General features: G+C 31.8%; 1 protein-coding gene across 12 annotated transcripts in view; it reads left to right on the top strand.

Annotated features, from left to right (window-relative positions):
- LOC130443898 (uncharacterized) overlaps window positions 1-21,591 on the top strand; it is a 208,569-nt gene that overhangs the window by 78,771 nt on the left and 108,207 nt on the right. For all 12 annotated transcript variants that reach the window (XM_056778788.1, XM_056778796.1, XM_056778805.1 and 9 more), the window contains 4 exons: window positions 8,704-8,812; window positions 10,371-10,593; window positions 11,210-11,374; window positions 20,503-20,583. In XM_056778788.1, the coding sequence (XP_056634766.1) occupies window positions 8,704-8,812; window positions 10,371-10,593; window positions 11,210-11,374; window positions 20,503-20,583 (578 nt within the window). The remainder of the gene's footprint in view (window positions 1-8,703; window positions 8,813-10,370; window positions 10,594-11,209; window positions 11,375-20,502; window positions 20,584-21,591) is intronic.

Here is a 21,591-nt window from a genome sequence, read left to right as displayed (position 1 = left end):
GTGTCTGCATGTTAGTAGTTCAGTGTCTAATAATGTGACCTGGGTTCGAAATTTATTCACAAGCTTCTGAATAGTTCCCTCAGTAGGCCGATCAAACTGCCCATAAATTGGAAGAAGTGCACGATGCACTCTCATAACCGAGCATGAATTTTGATAGAAAAATTCAATAATTTGCAAGCGTTGTTCGTTCGTAAGGCGATTCATGATTAGATTATAAAACAAACTGAACAAGTTTGACAATGACACAAGACAAAAACAAGATACCGCTCTTTATATTCCAAATGATTGACACCGATAGTTGAAGAGAAATTAAATCTCCATATTCCCAGCATTTGGATTGTATTTCTGTATTCTAGCAAAGTATTGATTATGAAAAAACTTGTAGTAGAATTACAAGAAAATTAAATTCAACTACCAGTGGTATATAATATAATGATTTTTATACCCATTGCAGATATATCCTGTACATTTATACGGCAAGCTCTAATATATTTGATTCGGTGGCATGAGATTTTGTTTCTATTTAAGTTTAATATGAATTAACTATATTTGATATAATTTGTATTTCATTTATATTAAAAATAATTGAGTTAATAAATGTTATTTGAACATTACTAATTTTTAATAAGATTTTTAAATATGAAGGGTTACATAATATTTAAAATCAACTTAACCATATAATGCTGAAGAAAATAAAAAAATCAGGAACCAATTTTCTTCATTTATTAACAATTCTCGGCTCCAGAATCATAAAAACAAGAGATGCGAAGAAACAGAGCTTCTTTCACTTTCTTTCCTATTTTATATGTTTCTACAATTTTCCCAGTTGTAACTATTTCATATTTTCTAGTTCTATAGTTGGTAATTTATAATTTTAATACATAGTCTATAATCCTAATAATGTTACAATCAACTAAACTTTGTTTTACGTTTTTTTATATTTTGTAATCACCAGACATTATTATTTCCGTTAGAACTAGATTTTGCTTATATTTGCTTATATTTTATATTTAACCTTTTTATTTGTACAATTTATATGGTTATACTTCAAGTGTTTGTGAATCTGTCTCTAGATGACGTTACTCGCTTTTTTTACTAGTTGTATGTTTTCTCTTGTAGAAATTTTCTTTATTCTCAATTCTGCTTTGGACGAGTTTCATAATATCGTAAAATAGAAAGTGAAATTTATTGCTCTAGATGAAAGTTATATTTTTTCAGAAAATATGGCCGAAAACAAATATCTTAATACATTATATAGCAGACATTTTCTTAGAGTTTATTATCCGTGACCGAGACGATGCCAAGGCTGCGAGATGCAAATGAGGCAGTTAAATTTTCGCCATCGTATATGTACTTTTTTTATGGGTCAAAAAATTACATGTTATTTATGGTCGCAATAAAATTTTCGTTATTTGACACGGAAATAATCATAAATAGTGTCTCATTAGCAACTTCCAATTTTTCAACAGACAGGTCGATTCTAGGCCTTGATAAATCATGGGTACAATGTTCAACATTAAAGTGAGCTTCATCGTTCTTCTTACGAAACTAAATTCACAAATGAAGAAGAAAAAGTTGAAAGAGCTTCATACGCATTCTAAATGTGTGTGCATACGATTCTGCCAACGCGAACCTTGAATCTCTCTCCATCCCTGTATCAGAGATTCAAGGCTCGCGTTGATGGGTCGCATGATCTGAAGTAGTAATTCTTGCTGGGGATGGGAGGGATGTCAAACAACCACCCACTACCATTTTTTTTTCAATTTCGAGGTTATATTGAATTCCTTGAATGGAGTGGGAGCTCGATAACAAATTAATTTCTTCAAAAACTTTTGTTAGAATAAATAAATCCGAAGTGACTACTGAGCTACAATACGTAAACAAGGGAATATTTAAAATGTTTGAAGAAAAATGTAACATGCTACAAATGCTTGACTTACGATTCATATTTACCGATAAAAAAGAATGAAACAAAATTCAGCAATTTACACTCACAATTACACTATCTGATGTGCATTTGGATAACTGAAGTATCACCTTGAGATAAACCTAGTGTCTGAAGACAATAGCTTGGTTATCGAAACACAGCTCAGACATTGTAATTATGCTGGTGTAGAGGTAGCTAAGCAGCGTATACAATATACCACCACTACAAACCGTCTGACGCGCGTTTCGATAACCAAGTTATCGTCTTCAGAGACAACAGGTGAACTGAGTTGGCATTTATGGAGTAAGAACAACTCTAGACTTCTATATGATAATATAAAGGAAAGGATTTTATCTGGAGAAAGCCAGACTGTTTGCAGCTCCGAACTGAGGTTTAGAGATGGCGGTGATTTACCCGTTGGTGGTGATGTCATGATATATCATGTTATGTCTATAGAAGAGCTGCAGATGACAATTAAAGAAGCAAATCTGAGTAAAAGGGAGTCTATGCTCTAACAGATACACGAATTGGATTTATATTTTTGGAATATAACCAGATAGAATTCGGTATACTTTATTCACTATTCACTAACAAATATCGAAATAGCACTTGAATAATGAAAGTATCAAAAAGCAATTTTAAACACAACAAATTTGAAAAATGTACCACAAATTTAATCGATTTATTCAATTATTATTGCGTTTTTGAAAATTTCGAAATATCTAGAATATATTATCAAGTTTCCTCTCTGTGATCATAACCAATCCATACAAATGATTGTACATCAAAGTATAAGAGCACATTAAGGTTTTCTAACCACGCGTGTTCATAAAAGCTGGATTTTCTTACACTGCGATGAATAAGCAAGATATTTATCCATAATCCTTAAAAAGGAATCAATTAATATGAGATATCTGAAGGAATATCATACTTTGGTAATCCCCATTTGATAATATATATCCCTGGTGCATTTTCCACTTCCCGAAGCAGTCCTCTAAGTATTCTTGATATCCTTAAGTGTATTCCTCACAGTAGTTTCAATTGTCTTTTGTAATCCAACCAGTATTATTTAAACGACGTTTTCTAACTAACATAGAGCCAAAAATAATAGGAAGCTAAGTCGCGCCAATTCGTAAGCTAGAAAGATGTTATGTTTTTTCAAATATTATTGCACAAAATGCGATGAATACTCCAGGGTAATATCCAGCCAATCACCACTAGTTTCATCTAACACCATCACGCAACGTGACCGTGTGAATCCTTGAAGTAGTTCTTGTTGCACATCTTCATAATCAGAGAACATTCAGCAGTCATTATTTCGATCCGAATTCAATGTATTATTGCAAACTGAAGACCATCACTCTATTTCTGGATCGTAATCGTAATCTCATGATACATTATCAGTAATAATAATTTGTCCAAATTTGAAAGTATAAATTGATGAAGTTCTTGGAACCAATTTCATGATTGATGAAGCTAAATGGTAAACAAACTGAATATTATCCCGCTCGACCACAACAGGCATTCACAATGCTCACCATTCCCTTGAATACATTTTATAATATACTTTTGCGAGTACCTCGAAATACATAAAAATATCATTTCCATTTAGAAATGTTAGATTCGTTTTATTTTCGCAATACTTGGAAATAATTCTGTTTTCTCTGTGATCAATTTATCTTATTTACGACTATATGGAACTATTCAAATATTGAGATTGCCTGAGAAAACTCACTGACAAAACCATTACATTTCAGAAATATCTCCTGGCAAATTCAATAATAAATAATAACAATAAATTTAGTTCAGTTTGTTTTCCACATTTGATTGGAATGAATAAGTAATCTTTGTATAAACTTTCTTCATATTACTTTCTCATATAATTGACTGTCTTTGTCTGTTAATTAACAGCTTGGTACGTTTTGGTGATATGATGAAAATTTAGTGAAACTAACAAGAATATTGATGTGAAGGAGCGTACGTTTTAAGCCCAGTTTTCCTTCTAATTTTAGATTTATAACGTAAAAATATGTGACAAAATCATAATATAAATCTTTATCACGTACAATATTTGGTAGTTACCTTGGTGGTATCTCGAAATATTTATTGCTTTCAAAAGTGATCCTATTACGAATGGAAATTTATAACGTGATGTTGGGACCAGTGGAATTGGAAAATAGAATAGCAACATCATTAATCTTGAGAAAGTTGAGACGCCCTATTCCATACTTTGACATTATCCAATTTTATGTTAATATGATGCTATTAATCATTCTATGAATGATGATATTACCCAAATAATATATTAGAAACTTGTGTACCTATCAATTTATATAGTTTGATGTGTTACTGTGTATCCCTATCGATTGAATACAAAATCTCTTAACGTATTTCACCTTGGTAACTTGGTTATCGAAACGCGCCTCAGAAAGTGTAATTGTGAGTGTTGGCATAGATTAAATGTAGGGCCAGCATGAATATCACCACAGTTTCAAAATTTCATTGTTAATAAACGTTACATCGAATGCATCAATCAATTTCGAAACGGAATATTTTCTTCACAAATATAAATTTCATCTAAAATAATATTTATTCATCTATTTTCTTTGGCTATTTTCCTCAAATATTTTTCATATTCCATAATTTACACATTGTGGCTCAATAGCCTGTTTTATTATTACGTTCAAGTTTTTGTAGAAATTAGCTGTAGACCTTGCAGACACTTCATTTAAAAAGCTCAATAAAATCTAAGTGTTTATTCTAATTGGTAGGTCTTCTATCAAAGGTTAACTTAAGATTAAAATTGTAGTGACACTATTCACAATTTTCTTCAGCTATCAAATTGGAGTTAAGCGATAACCAATGACCCAACCGGTGTACCATCACTCCATTAAACTTGGAAATCAGTTGAGGGTTGCAACCATCCCGACTTTTCGTAGATAAGTCGCAGCACTTAAGGGATAATTTGACAACTTAGCGTAAGACTGGAGATTAAACTATTTTAAAAGTCACAGTTGAATAGAAATTTTACTCTTTGTTGTCACTAACACGGAAATATAAGTAAAATGTTTACTACATATGTTTTAAAGTTGAATTGCTTAAGAAAGCTGTATAAACAAAAGAGAACAAACAACAGAAAAGATCTTGCAATTTGTCTGGAGGTGCATCAGTGCTTTTAGCTAACCTTGTGGAGAAATACGAAGAAACAGTCGGATTCAAAAAAAGTGATGCAGTAACTTGGAAAACGAAAGAAAAAGTTTAGGAGTTAGCAAGAAAAGTTAATGATGAAAATAACAGAAACTATCATGTTTTCGATAAAACCACTACAAATTGGGAAAATAAATGAGACAATTAAAAGATTTGCTTTAGGACGAATAACTTTTTCTTTTCTCGACGCATTGTCAATATTGATAATTTCTTCACCATCGTCGTCGAATTCCTCAAATATAAAGTGTAAATCTTAAATCATTGTACCAAAACTCAAAAATGTGAACAATTTGAAAAATTTATGTTTGGATGCTCCGTTTTGTGTTAAACTGAAGCTTAAACTACGCCCTGATCGCCGGTAACGTATAAACTGAAGTTTGTCCGGTAAAGCCATCGTGGAGAAAAACGAAATCTATGGCTTAAAGTGACGTTTGAAGTTTAAAATTCCGCCTTGTATATGAAGTCTGTTTTCAATTTATAACTGATTTTTATTTGTTGTGCTCTTCGAGTAACGCAGTTAATACAAATTTCATTACTTTTTATTTAATTTATTATACACTGAACCTTTTTTTGTTGTTTTATTTAAGATTAGTTCATTTTGTGTTCATTCATTTAATTATTAGGAAGGTGTATCCAAGTTTTTCACCCTTTCTTTTTCATGAAATTCTCAGAATTCTCCTCACACCAAACGTTACATTGGTATATATTTTCATGAACGTATAAATGGAACGTGATACATCAAACTTTATTAAATTCAGAGAAACTCCTACATCAATCTAAAAATTTTCTTATAAAGTCATTTGATATTAAACATTTCTTAACAAAGATATTATCGATAATGTTCTTTTACTTTTTCTGTTTGCTAGCAGTATATTTTATTTAGTCTATAGGATACAAATAAAGAGATAAAAGATAATTTCAATATTTCGAATGGCCTTCGAAAATATTTACTTCGAATACTGCAACTTGTACTATTTTTATGTCAGTTGATTATATAAACAAAAATAAGTGTAATCATTGTAATACTGGACCATTTTTAAAAGTATGAGAGCAACTGCAAAAAAGAACTGTTAGCAGCAAGTTAAAGTTAAAGTTAAATGCTTGAACAACGACACGAAAAATAAGGTATAAATAAGTAGAAACATGAACTCAGAGACCTTCACAACACAAGCAGAAGTACCACAAGGAGGCATAGCTTTCATAGAAGAATTAATTAGAAGTGCAAAAAAGAAAAGTTAACCACTTCATATTGGATTCCGACAATTAGAGGACATTAATATATAGGAATGCGCCTCTGAAGCTGATATAATGATCATAATAGACAAATTTGAACAACAAGAACTGAAAACTGACAGAAAAACAAAAAGAAAATGGACTAGGAGAAAACTATAGCTATGATAGTAAAGAATGTAGAAGAAAAAAATTGAAATCAGGGTTGAGGAAGAGCTAATAGAAGTACTTTTCAATGCCTAGGAATCATGTTGGAAAAAAAAGAAAACAGAATTTAGATTTAATCGAAATCAATTAGTTAAGAAATGCGGCGTTTCAAATGTCGTTGATTTTTTTATGAAATATTGAATAATTCAACGATTTCAAAAAGCAATAATCAAATTGTTGCTTGATAGGAATATTAAGATTATTATTTAGTACAATGAACACATATTCTAAAGCTCGTAAATATATTAGAGTTGCTACACTCTAGTTTCAATTTATATGTAATACTTCAGTAACAAGTAAGTTACTGAAAAAAATTTTAATTATCTAAATGTTATCTTGAGATAAATTTATTATAAAATGTCGCTCTTTCTATAAATTGTAATTTTATATAAATATATACTCGTTCCTCAGAACATTGAAAAAGAATACTATAATAAAAATTGCTGAGGGAAACTCATTTTGAATTTATAAAAGCGTGAAAGATGGGACTACATAACATTACATAGTTTGATTGATGAAACGTGCAATCTTCTGATTACAGCTGTCTAGCTCTAGCAGGATATCAACAAAGTAGCAGCCGATTCCCTCTCGAATTTAAAGGAAATAACAAAGCTTTTAGTCGCATCAGGGAGAATATTCACTTACAAATATCTTTTCTTCAGAAAATATCCTTGATTTTTGGTATATTTGCATTGAATAACTTTCTTATAGAGAGAGTTTTTATAAATTTTGAATTGGAATCATTTATACAAAAAGATTTATTAAAAGATGTTGAAAATTCGAAAGAAAAATTCAATGAGAGACTTGCTTAGTCCCATGTCATGGACACTTAATAATGGAAGGCTAGGAAAAGATTACGGAATGGGTGAAAAGAGAGAAAAGAGAAAGTGAAATGGAAAAAGAAATCAAAATGCTGTGCTATACCGATATGTGCCAAAAATGTAGATGAAATATTTTTAAATATCTCTCACAGGAAAACAGGAAAACTCGACTGACCAAACTATATCCATGAGAACATCAATAGAACCCATATAGTCATGTACCTTGGAATTGACATAGCCAGAGACAGAAGACAAGGTAAAAAGACGAGTAGCTGGAGTAAATAAGGTCACGGGATGTCGTCAGAACGTGATATGGCGGAACAAACAACTAAGACAAGAAACAAAGTCACGAATTTACAAAGCCTATAAATACATCAAAAACATCAAAAGCTAAACAACTCTCTCTCATTAATAAAAATACTCAGGCGGATCAATCACTATTAGACCGAGAGAGAAGGTAAAACATCAGACGTAGATAATATTAACGAAAGGGTATTACTGGATGAGAAAAGATATCGAAGAAGGAACAGACTTTAGACCTAGAAGAAAGAAGAAGAATTATGGTATATACTTCTTAAAGTAAGTGACTGATACTGGCAAAAGAGTGATAGAACTACTAAGAATCACTGGATACAAAAGAGCTAGCGGTTATTAAATTGCCGACGACAGATCCGAAACCTACAGTGGGAATCATTAGCAGGAGTCTAAGGAGCCCCTAGTACTGTAGGAGAAGAAGATTCAGATGCAGCTTGTTAAAATTGGTTAGCTTAACCACAGAACACGCGAAAGTCTATCATAACAGATCCAATACGAACTTACGAGTACTTATTCAGATAACCGGATACATTTTCTCTAGAATTGTCACAAGAAGGAAAATCCTGGGATCAGATATCAGTGACGCTTTAAGGATTCTCCAGCTCTAGAGAACCAAGATGCTATTGCAAAATGATTTCGAGTTAATTATCATATTATTACCAATTCCTAGTTGGTAGCATTTTAACTATACTTGCTGATTGCTGCGAATGAAGCTTCTCTACTGTATAAAATTTGATTACGTCGTTAGTTGCTTTATAATTTTGATATTATATTTCAAAATTGATGAAATTACGTTCAAATATAACCAAATCTGTTGATGAATTAATAAATCATTCTATCAATAATTTTTACAATTTGAAAAAAATCATTTTCATTTATCATTTTAATTACTGCCAAAACTTTTTTCGGATAACTTACCACGATCTTGATACAATTTGATGACATTAACGAACGTCTCTAGGAAAGCGCGTAAATAATATACGATTTTTGTTTCAGTTTCCGATTTCACCCAACAGTTGGGCCAGATGTACGAGCATCACGCGGAAGAGCTTCAAATGCTCGTCGCTAACTTCCGGAAACGAAACGGGGAACTCAGGAAGGAAAGGTAATCAACCCCGGTTTAACCATTATAGGCTAGGAACCAGTTATTGTTTCAATTTATCATGAAAACTTTATCTCTCTTCTACTTTAAATATAAGGAATAAAATCGTTTAACTTGTTCTAAATTTAACAATATCCCTCATCTTTAATGGTTTATCGACATTAATTCAGGTAATTTTGTTACTTTGATGTCCCACGTCTTCCTAGGTTTCTCTCTGTTCTTTTTCATTTTTCTTGCAGTAATACTTCTTTTTTCACTTGTAATAGACAGATTCTGAGTTACTTGAAACATTTTTACTGGAAATAGATCAAGCAAATATCCAGAGTAATGCACATCTAGCCCTCTCATATTTGTAAGCTGTGATGAACGTCATTATCGAAAAGTAGACACCATTAATGGATTGGATGCATTTGAGTTAAGATCTACCGAAGAATTTTGAGAGCTCCATGGACGGCAAGGAAAACCTACGAAGAAATTCCGAGTATTCAACATACCTAGGACATGTGATACGGAGCGAGAGGTATAAGGATAAGGGATAAGAACCACAGGAGAATTGATTCATACCATCTGAGACAGAATGAACGGGATTTGAACCCATAACCGGCAATCCGGAGGTTGACGAAGTAACCCACTCCGCGCAGTTAAAGTGGTGGGATATACCAACAGTAATAAGCCACAAAGGAGAATTACAAACAAATAAACTCACAAATAAACGCACATAGAGATGAAATTAATATTATCGTGAAACATAATTGTAATGTCATCGTCTTTATCTAATACGGTTACATATAAAATAGAAGCCACCTCCCAAACTATTCTTTCTGCTTTTTTAGTATTAGATACTCGTTTTTTGGTTTGTACTGCGATATGTCATATACAATAATAAACAATGTCGCTCGAGCTGAAGAAAGGTATATAATTGACAGTGAGGGATGAATAACGCAGTTATTTAATATTTTTGTTAGCTTTTGTTGCGTGTTTCTTTCGTCGACGTAGCACAAACATGGAGATAATGAGACTTTAATCAAATAGAATTTAATTTGAGAACCTATGTAAATTCACTTTTGAAATAAGAACAAATATATTTTCTTCTGACAAAGTCAATACATTAAGGAAGAAAAATAAAAAATTGCAAATATGATGATGAAATGTTGGGCTTAAATAGAAATAGAATGTCCAATGTACTTTTGAAACATTGACTTACAGGGTAGCGATTTAAAATTGATTATTTATTCTGACGATTGAGCTCCACTAATCGTCAAAATTCCAGTACAAAGTCATGAAAATAGAAGTTATTCTGGCGAATGAAATTGTAAATAATCTACTCCAATTAACTTGAAAAAATTTAATATTTAATCTATATTTAATCAACCGTTAAGATTCAAAGAACGCTCGATATTTGTGCCTCCATCGACGTTTCGCCCTAATGAAACTAGAAACAATAACTTGAGTACACTATTCAATTAATTACTGCTCGAAAAATTGCAGTATACAGTATACACTACTTATTTTTAATTACATCCACTCAATGTGAAATTCAGCTTATTTTGTTATTTCACAGACCTGCTTGTCCTAGTTCGTTATTTCACACGTGGGAAACACTACTACAAGAAGTAGAGATAGATTCTCAAGCTCTTGGAGATATCGCTTCGATTCTCGGAAGACAAGTTTCAAGGCCGTTGTTGGAAAGGTCCTTCCATAGAAAGATACAATCGAGAAAAGTGTTTTCGCACAGGGAAAGCTATGAAACTATCATCGCGAAAACAGAAGAGAAACTAGCAAAGGTACGTGATCATATTTAAAATTAAAAATTTTTTGTATATAGTTAAAAGTAGCTGAATGTACAGTTTATACATTTCAGTGGCAATGAAAGGTGATTCCATTTTTCAACGGTGTTACCACGTTTCATGGTATTGGTCGCTTCGTTCAAACTTCCTTCATTTTTGGCTTCTTTCTTTATCATTATTTTATTTATCATTCTAAAACTATGATTCTCAATACTAAATTCTGTTATTATCAATTTGATTGAATTTCATTGGAAAATGCTCGATGGTTTATCATAAGCAACACAGTCAAAGTACAAAAAGCGATCTTGTCATACTTTGAAAATTTTTGTCAAATCACCCTCGTATTACAAAAGTAGTTGATAGTTATACACGGCAAAAATATAAAACTTGATGTAAGTTTCTCTTTGTTGGTTTTATTTTCCCGTCCTCAGCTTCATATACTTTCTCCATAAATAATATCAACTTTGTTGCTTTTTGACGTCGTGTGGAATTTTAATGTCAGTGCTTTATGAAAATATGGGCGTATGAATATTACACAAGGTTTCCGTGGAAAACAATTTAAATATTTGAATATGAAGAGACTTGTTTTATGATTAGTAATTTTTCATTTTAGTGTCGGCAAGAATACAAAAGTGCATACTTGGCATATTTATCAAATCCTTCAACTGAATCGCTAAGCGCTTACTTCAACACTCACAATGCTTACATACAACAACTGCACGCAACTAATGGGATGATGGAGGAATATGGGAAACATACTTTACCGTCTTTACTACAGGTGAGAGTGTGGAAAAAATTAGTTGAAAGTGATGTTTTTTAGTATGCGAACGTGTGTTAATTAAAAATAACACCTTACGAACAACGAGGCAGAGGAAAGAATAAAAGAAGTTGTCCAATCATGAGCTTTGGCTTGTGGCAAAGAAAACTTTTTGAATAAGTCATTGTTCACAAATATCAGTTAAAGATAAATTTATTCTATAGTCTATGTTGGGCGTGAAAAAAATTATTTGGTTTCAATAGTGAATACCTAAAATGTTTTCTTGACTTCTCCTATCAATACAATTAGTTGATTTTTTATTCAAATAATCAACCCTATCAAGCAATCAATTATAACCTTTATCGAAAACTGTTAATTCGTCGTTGGAACTCAGTCTCAACGCAAGTTTCCAGCAGATATATCTAATCTCCACTTTTTTTCGAGATTTGGAAATCGGTAGTAATGTATGAGTAGCTGCACCGGATCCAGCGAAATTTTGACAGTGGTCTATGAAACAAAAAAGTATAGGAACCAATGATCTAAATGATAATTAAAAAAAATATCACACAGTGTTTGATTTTTCACTAATAATTAGCTAATTATTCCTTGTGCTTTCGAAGAAATTAGTAACTGATTAAACTAACAAAAGCTATCTGATTAACCTTAATAGAAAAGAGGTAATCTCGATCAATTGTAAAATTCATGTTAATTAACAAATAACAAACTATATGATCTTCTAATTTCAATCTACTCTCCCTTTAAATAAAATTAGTAACGAAATTGGCTAACCTAACCTAACCTAACCTAAATCGAAGAGGATAAACCAAAAGATTTCATTCTACATCAAGGAAAAACTTGTGTTCAGTGTTGATACCTAGGTTTTCCAAACCTATAACTGCTTGCTAGTGCCTAAAAAATTATTAGCATCTATTAATATTATTTAAGAATCACATATATATTCCGCCAATGAATCTAATCGAGAAGGCTATTTAACGGGATGGAAATTACTTAAAAATTTATTAAAAATGATGTTGGTATCCGAGTTCTGTACATAATAACTCAGATTTAGTTGAAGATATTCAACGAGATGGAAATGTCTATAATATTCAAAGAACTCATCTGAAATAAGTATATTATATGTTTAAACTAATAACAATGATGTTGGTATCTGAATTTTACTCAGGATAACTGAGAAGATATTGAACGTAATGAAAAAGTCATTAAATTTCAAAGAACCCATTTGAAATTAGTTTATTATGACATTAAACTAATTAAAATGATATTGGTATCTGAATTTCACACACTATAACTCAGATTTAGTTTCTAGTCAACACAAAAGTATGATTAGTATTTTATTGGGTTAAGTAAACATGACATTTCACGTGTTGTGTTGTATTTCACGTGTTAAAGATTAAACACAAAATATTTTATGATTTTCAACTATTCTATGAACAGGAAATGAAACAGGGAACATTTAGTTTCTTGTTTGAAAAATATCATGCAGCTTAAACATTAATCTCAAATATTAAAAAGTTATATATAGCTGGAAAACTTTCAAGACGAAACTAATAAGACGAGGCTTTCATGGAAGGAAATGATTACATATGAACTGTTTATAAAATATATAACTCAATTATATTAACAGTTAACAATTATAATAGCAATATTTCCATATTTTCCTTTTTGTTTCCATTTTCTACAGATTGGCTTTGTGTTTAGTTGATTTCCAAACAAACGAGGTATAACACGATGGTTATCTTTGATCAAAGTGAGCATTTCAAAGCTATTTCTTCATAATTATTCAAGATTTGCTTTAATTTATGTCTACTATCCTCAAGTCTGTTTTCTACGACTCTTTACTATCCAATTTTCTTAGATAGTCGAAGGGCTCAGCGTTTTCAAAATGATATTCCTCGTTTTCCTTTCTGAAAGGACTGTTTACCACCTGACTCTTCATTCCTAGTTTTTTCGCCATTCACCCTGAGGCCAAACGTTTTTGATTCAGTCTACTATAAACTCTTTCTAATTCTAATATACCGAAATTTATGTTTGTATTTGCGCTTTCCATATGATTATGTGAGGCTAAAAAGTGAAGTAGATAAGGGATCCCCCTGCTTCAGCCCCCTTTTTCCTTTGAAACTTACTGATAGTTTCCATCAGATGAAACTTTGATCTCATTTCTGTTCAAAGTAAGATTCAACATTTTCTGGGGATCCAGGCCTCATACAACTTTGTCTTTTCTATTTTATCGTAAGCATGCTTATAATCTATGAATAGTAGATGTATTTCTCAAATTTGGTTTCGAATATTGCTATGGATTGTTTTTAAAGTGAAAATCTATTCTACTGTGCTTTGTCCCTTTCTAAACGCACCTTAATATTCACTGACTTCCTAGTTAAGAATTGGCCTCAGTTTGTTTCTTATTATCCTGACCAAAACTTTGAGAGTCACATCCAGTAGTGCTATGCGTCTGTAGTTTTCTCAGTCACCTTTTTCTCATAAATTTGCAGATCCTTTTATGCAGCTCTCGCCCACCTATTTTTGAAATCTATGCTGTGATACAATTTTTCTCCTCCCCTTTTATCATTCTCCATATCTCTGTGTCTGAAGGTTCTTCTAGTTCCATTCCATCATCTTATTCTGCTTCCAGTTATTCCAAAATATTGGAGTTGTCGCTGTCGTTGTTCAGTAGATTATCGAAATATTTGGCCCACCTTTTCAATTTCAAGTGCTGGCCTCCTGTGAATGCTCCCTCTTTATCTCTCATGTTTCCTGATGCTTTGCAGTTTTTACCTTGAGCTCTTTTAGCTCCTAATGAAGATTTTTCATTTCTGTATCCACATACTTCACTTCTATTGCTTCCAGTCTCTCCGTCAATTGTTTTATTTTCTTTCTTCTGCTTTTACTTGTTTTCTTGTATCCTCTTTTGCTGCTCTATGTATTTTAATTTTCACTATTCATATTAATTATTGTTGTTTTTATTATTAAGCAATTAAAAAAGATATCTAACTATGGAAATAAAGAAAAAGTTGTGAAACGAATGTGAAGCACTGTATTCAAAATTGTTGTTATCAAACGATCATTCAGTCAATGCAAGATATAAAACTTAATATTTTATGTTTGGCACTATTACATACCCACTAACTTCTTTGTTTTTTCAAATTTTATTATTAATAACTATCGTATATTTCCTTTACTAAAAAACATAGAACACTAGTGATATTTTATTCTCTAGTTTCACTTTTCGATTTTCATCTTTTCTTTATTAAGGGTTGATATGACGTTAAAACATGGGTTGATAGAAGGTTTTTGAAATATCTACTTGGCCTACTTTCATCAAGTATTCCATAATTTCTAAAACGGTTCATGCACGCATCAGAAAACCTCTTTATTAATATCGTTATTATCGTTGATCATAATCAACCGTTGCCACAGCCCGGGTAAAATGGCGGAAATATCACAGTGACTGTTATTTAAAATTACATACAGATCATTTAATTGATATAATAATTCCCCAACGATTGTTTCTTGAACGAAAAATAAATTATGATTTCATCAGAATCTTCAGGAAGGAACAACATATCGAGAGAAAGTATTGGGATTAGTCTCAGTCTGACATCCACTTTGGTTCATATAGTTTCGAGACTAATGCTAAAAACCAAACACGACAAACACAGTTCTGAGACCTGGAATGCTCAATTTCCATCTGGGAGTGTAATTTTTTGCATTTCATGCTCAAGGAAAATTTCAATAAAGGGAGTATTGAGTAAGGAAATAGATGTGTCGAAGGAATGAATTTCAAACACGTGGATGAATCGATGCTGGTAGATGCAAAACAGATTGAAGTACTTAGCCGGTTCTGTATGTCATGAATATGACATTTGATATATTTTATAAAAAATTTCTGTTGGTTTTCTATATTCTTGTCGTGAGTTCGATACATTTATGTTCCACGGCTTACCACATACAGATAAATCAAATCAATAAACCCATCGTTTCTCATCATTATTCTGATTAATAAACACAATAAAAAATACATCACCCCGACGCAAGACTTCGATACTAGAAGAATCTTTCCGAAGATCGGAGACCTAGTGCTTGTGATGGGAGTACATAATATCGAGATTAATCTGTGACAATTCCCTTAGGACCACATTTATCTATGTGAGTTTCTTCACTGCCCTTGAGATAATCTTGTCTTGATAGACAGTTACCCTGATGATATTCTTTTCACCATAATTTTGTTTTATTTTTCAAATAAAAAAAGTTTATTGAGAATGTTCAAAAAGGGACATATTCAATTAGCCAATTTTCTATACTTTCTTTTCACAATATTTGTTTCCAAATTACATGGAATTAAAAATAAATTGCTTGTTTCACTCAATGAAATGAAATGAAATACATGAAAGGTAACACATTATACAACAGTTAATGACTTGTCACAAACACATGATATGCTAACCTCAGTTTCGAGTAACTTAGATTCTATTAGATACTTCACGATCCGTGCCTTGGAATAATATTGGGAAATGGAGAAAACGGAGATGTTACCTTGTAGAGAATCGATTCTGATGTAAATAAATGTAAATAGGCAGTCAACGACATGCTAGAAATACACAGTAGTATCACAACTTCTATTTTATTGTTGTTATACCATATATTTGAGAGAATTTTACATTTTAGAATAAAATTTTCAACATAAGCCAGCGCGATAATTGTTATTTATATATCTAGAGTATAAATGGATAAATTAGCAACAATCTTAAGCCAGTACTACACCATGCATCCAACGTTTGCGTCAACGTTTTCCCTCTAATGTTGACAGAACATTTACAAGTTTTTGCCTACAAATTTTAACAATTTTTTGACAATAAAGCATACTTAACCTACCTAAACAAATGAAAATGTGGCAGATAAATGATGAACAGCATACAAAATCTCTCAAAATAAACTGAACGATACTGGCAATTTTAATTTTTCATTCAAAACACGTAACATTCACTTGCAAGAGGTCCAGAAGTGTGTGTAATTGTACCTCAAGTGTTGTTCCCAGCAATGCTGGGTACTTCTTTGAAACAGGCCAAAAATCAACTGTCCCTGACCAACGTTCCAATGCCAACAGTGGAATCAAAACATTTGTTGAATGACTACTACCACACGATGCGTCCAATCATAACAACTTTTAGCGTTGGAATCATTGGACGCATCGTGTGGTACCGAAAGAATGAGAACCTCTGTTCTAAGGATTCAAGAGTCACCGACATATCTATTAATTAATTATTTCAACTCAATTTGATTTATCAACGCTTTATTTTCACCAGCGACATTATCTAGACATTATTATTGTCTGGGTTCGTGTTGCTATTAATAAATATCAAAATTCATGGGTCAGAGTCAACAAAAATTGAGCAGGATTTTGAGATTCCTGATGAGATTGCAAAAGAGGCTGAAAAGACAATGCAAAAATTGATGAAACACAGAAACTCATACGAAAAACAGTATGACCAATTTTTGAAGCGGGAAAATTTTATAGAAAATATTAGGGAAACTGTGCTTTATGGTACTTTAATGATATATGTGCAAGTTTTCCATGAGCTCAATATCCGATGATGAAGAAATCAGAAATTACTTTTTTTCGTAACAAGTTTTCATCAACAATCATAATATTTTATACAGCTAATTACTTTTATGGGTATTTGAAGCGAAGATACTAACCGAAAATTCCCCTGCGATATCTAGAAAAAATGTCCCAAAGTTCATTTAGGAATCACCAAATTAAATGTTTGTACGGAACATGTCGTATTAATGTTCAGTATATTTCATGGATGTAGACCGCAAGAACTCACAAATATAGAAGACAAAATCAGTTTTTGTTGTAATGGTGTCAGGAATCAAAACTGAAAAAAGAGTATTTACCATTGTTAACCTATAGATGACACTGCTACGTTGTATAATTGTAGAACAACTTTTGGAAATATTCCATGTATTATTATAAAATATTTGGGTTTGAACAAGTACACTGATCATGTTGAACGTCGGCAAATCTTTTAGGAGAACTGGAATAAGTCTACTTTATGGTGGATTGAAGAATACCTTAATTGTTAGAGGATATTCAGAGGACAACATATCACTAAATAATTAGATTTGAAAAATGTTGACAATTAATTATGAGTCAACCATTAGAGTAGAAATTTAGGTGTCAGCAAAGCTTTCCAGAATTGCAAAAGTCTTTCGGGCCTAAAACTAGTGGTATGTACATGGTTTTCATATATTACTCATTTAAATAAATTGGTAGTGGAGGTCAAAATCGTACATCATGTTAAAGAATATAACAAATCGATTCTTTTCTTTTTTTAATAACTGAATCTAATTCGTCTTTTATTGCTTCGTCGCTTCATGTTTTTAAACTTATTTGTTTTGAAAAATATTACAGGAAATATTTTCAGTAGCAATACCTATTTTCAGCTTAAGTAAATATAAATGTTGAATTTTTCAATCAATTAAAAATATTTCGATAAGAACTTGTTGTTGTTTTTAATCTAATACGGGGTGTTGAGACCATATATTTGTTAAATTCTGATTATTTCAGAAAAATGTAACGGTATTGTTTCCCTCCATTCAATAGCTACAAAATTTAGTCGCTCAAAACAGACTAGTAGTATGAAATATGTAAGGATATTAAATTTTAAATTAGCAGTGTCAACTTTCGCAGCTTTCTGAAAATAAATAACGCTCGACTAATTGGAATCAGATAAACAAGATGTTTGAAAACAAATGGAGAGCAATATGTGAAAGGAAATATGATATCTCTGACAAATTTAACAATGAGATTTATTAGATAAACATTAAATATTCCAAAGAAGTACCTGGAAAATGCGTTGAGGTTCGATTTTATATCAAAGGAACTCGTCAATCTCTTTCTCATTTTGTAATCAAATCATAAGAAATCCTTTAGAAACAATATTTCATACTTAAGGTACTGCTGAATCTCATTGTACGTCACATTGAAGCCTATACAGATTCAATAGAAGAAAATTTGTGTCATATAATGCTATAATTCTAAGATGGAATTCTCAAGGCCAAACCGCCAAAATGCTTAAGCCATTAATGAGAATATATTGTATTTTAGCTTTATTTCAATACTATTTTTAACTTTTTCGATAAATAACCATGTTATTTTGTATAATTTTCATATAAACAAACAGCACATAACATAGTAAATTTATATCTTATATCAAAATCACACCAGCGCATCCTATGTTTTCAAGTAGTACCGTTAATATTTTGAATCATACCTGCAAGTCTTGAAGAAAATATAATTATTTCTCAATTATAATGAGAAGATATCATTCTAAACTTGCTTCAAATTAATCTATTCCATTTCTAGTATCATGGTATGTTGTTGAGTTCTCGATTTTCTTACTTAATTGCCTAAACATGTTGTAATGTCTTCTCCGTATTTATTATTTAACCTTATAAATAATTTATTGTCTAAATGCCCCATTTTTTATGTTAACTACAATAATCAATCTTGACCCAACTCAATTTCAACCGGAGGGTTTATTAAAATAAACGAGTATCAGTTAAAGGGTAACAAAATGTCCAGAACCTCACATTAACAAATTCATTCTATTGTATCTAATCTTCTTAGTTTTTAATTAAAGATATACCACTCATTGAATAAGAAGTAATAGAACTGCAGGGATAATTTGCTTCTATATCTCACCTAGATGTATTAAAGTTTATTACTAACAGACCAGTACATATTATTTTACACGTTTCAAAAAACAATTATATACAAAACCGCTCCAACATCCATAAAGGATACCACATCGTCGAAATCCTATCATTTTCACATTTTAGGTCTCAGTCTTTTATATGGGGTATTAGGTTTATAGACAGATTAAAACTCAACACATTACTTAATAATGAGTATCACTTCTTCTTGCCCTAATAACATTTCTCATACGATTAGGCATAGATCTAATCAAGTTCGTTTTTGTTTCTTATGGGATGTTAATCCACTTTTCTGCTACTGCAAGGATAAGCTCTGTGATCGAATTTGGGGTAGGAAGTCCACCTCGATATCATCTTTTTAATTCATCTCCTAAATATTCTATAGGATTTAAGTCAGAACTATATGCTGGTCACTCCATATCCCGACTTCCGCAATTTAATTTTGTACGATTATGGCGATGTGGCCAATGCAGTCGACGTGAGGTACTACATAAATTGCTTAAATCTCCTCGATATTTCTAACAGCCATTAAATCTCTTCTTATATCGCTCCTACGAACGGATACAGGATCGATTCGTTCCTGTATAGAAATTGAACCACAGCAATGCAGCAATCTGCAAATCGCTCTCTTGGTCTTCGGTATACTTTTCTTCTTCGGTCGCTACCATGGAGGCATATTCTGGTCTCATCTGAGAAGAGAACAGATCCCCATTGTTCCAATGTCCATTCAGTTGATCCTGTATGAAATGCAGGCGTGCTTGTCGATAAGCTGGAGTAAGTTTTGGACCAATCACACGTGTTTAAAGGATCAGGTTATTTTCCTGCAGTTTTTGTCTTAGTGTCCACTGACCAATAGTCACTCCTTACACTTCATGGAGCTGTCGTAGCACTTGAACTGCTTGTTCCAGGTCGCCTATGAAATGATCCAGTCTCCTTATAAAGCTGGCACCTCTTCGAACCGTTGCGCGGTTCATATTGAATTATCCAGGAACAACTTGGTGACCAAGTCCATTTTCGATCAAAGAAATAATTTGGACGGCTTCTTGTGGCGTCTTATGCATTTAACTAACACACTTTGATACGAAATAATTTTAATTTTGATTTAATTTGACAAATTTGCTATTTTCCTTACATTCAACATATTAAACGATAAGCCTTTCTGGTAAATGTATACTCACATTAAAGCATATTATATTGTCTTTTGAACAGCATACCTTTTATGATCTGATTAATAATTAGAAAATAATATAGTTAAAGTCAAAAGTTAACATTGGGCTGAATTTTATACTCGCAAGTTTAGAAATAGTTCCAACGTCTATTTCGTTTTTCCCTCAAACATCTCAATATCCGCTGATTGATTAGAGCGTTTCAAAATAATTATTTTATTGTTGATGGTTTGTCTTTGTTTCCAGGAATTAGAAGAAATTTACGTTGATTTATGCTCAACTGTGACTGATGCGGTAGTACAGGGTGCAGAAGTAGTCTCAAATAGAGTGAGTAACTTGTTTCTAATATTTACTTGCACCCATCAGTTAAGTAAAACGTATAAACCAAAAACCACACAAATTTGAAAAATTATAATTTAATTCACAAAAACGCCATATGAACAAAGGTGCTCCGAGAAAAAATTCGGAAGTAGATGACGTGAAAATAATGCTGTGACATGAAAAAAAAAATTCTCATACGACGTCTGAGTTTCTGAGTTACGGGCCTTTGAGTTTCGAAATCAAAAATTATATTTGAGTATATTTTCTAAATTATACAATCGAACATTATGAATTGTCAATGGATGATTATGTATGTCCATATAGTTAGTGTGTTTAATGGACGGTTATTTATTTCTTACAATATTCGTCGTCTATTTATCAGGGATCATCATATTCTAATTCAATTTAAAGTTACAGTTGTAAAAATTCGAAATCTGAAAGATAAACTTTGATCAACAGATCGCAAAAATTATGACTCTTTTGGAAAAAGTAGTTTAGTTTTTATGTGAAAAGTAGGCTTTCTTGTGGGAATAAAAAACTGTCAATTATACAAAAATAGTTCCAATCTAATTTTAATTTTTCACAATTGTATAAGTCTTTGATAAAATCTAATTTTTGGTTATAAATAACAGGCATTTCTGAAAAACGAGAGTAGATAACTAGATTTCTAGGTACTTTATAAAGAATTTGTGGAGACTACGCCATGTGGCATTACATTTAAAAATACTTAATACAGGTAAACATTTCTTCGAAAAAACTCTCCCAAATAAACGAAAATTCATCCACACCTGATAGAGCGATACTTGATCCATGAAATTAAAAACGTAAAACTTTCTCTTTGTTCCATGATTACATGAACCCAGGCGAGGCGTTTGAAATCGAGGAGAAATTCATCCTGTCTAGAGACAGCGAAGAGATCGGATATGGAACGCCGAGATCTCATCGATGCTGCTGCGACGTTTCCAAAGACTTAACTCGCGCGACGTAGTATAATATTTTGATGTATATAAATTT

This window comes from Diorhabda sublineata, chromosome 1 (assembly GCF_026230105.1).
Source record: "Diorhabda sublineata isolate icDioSubl1.1 chromosome 1, icDioSubl1.1, whole genome shotgun sequence".
Lineage (NCBI taxonomy): Eukaryota > Metazoa > Arthropoda > Insecta > Coleoptera > Chrysomelidae > Diorhabda > Diorhabda sublineata.
Note: the sequence above shows the minus strand (reverse complement) of the source record. Positions and strands in the feature narration are given on the sequence as shown.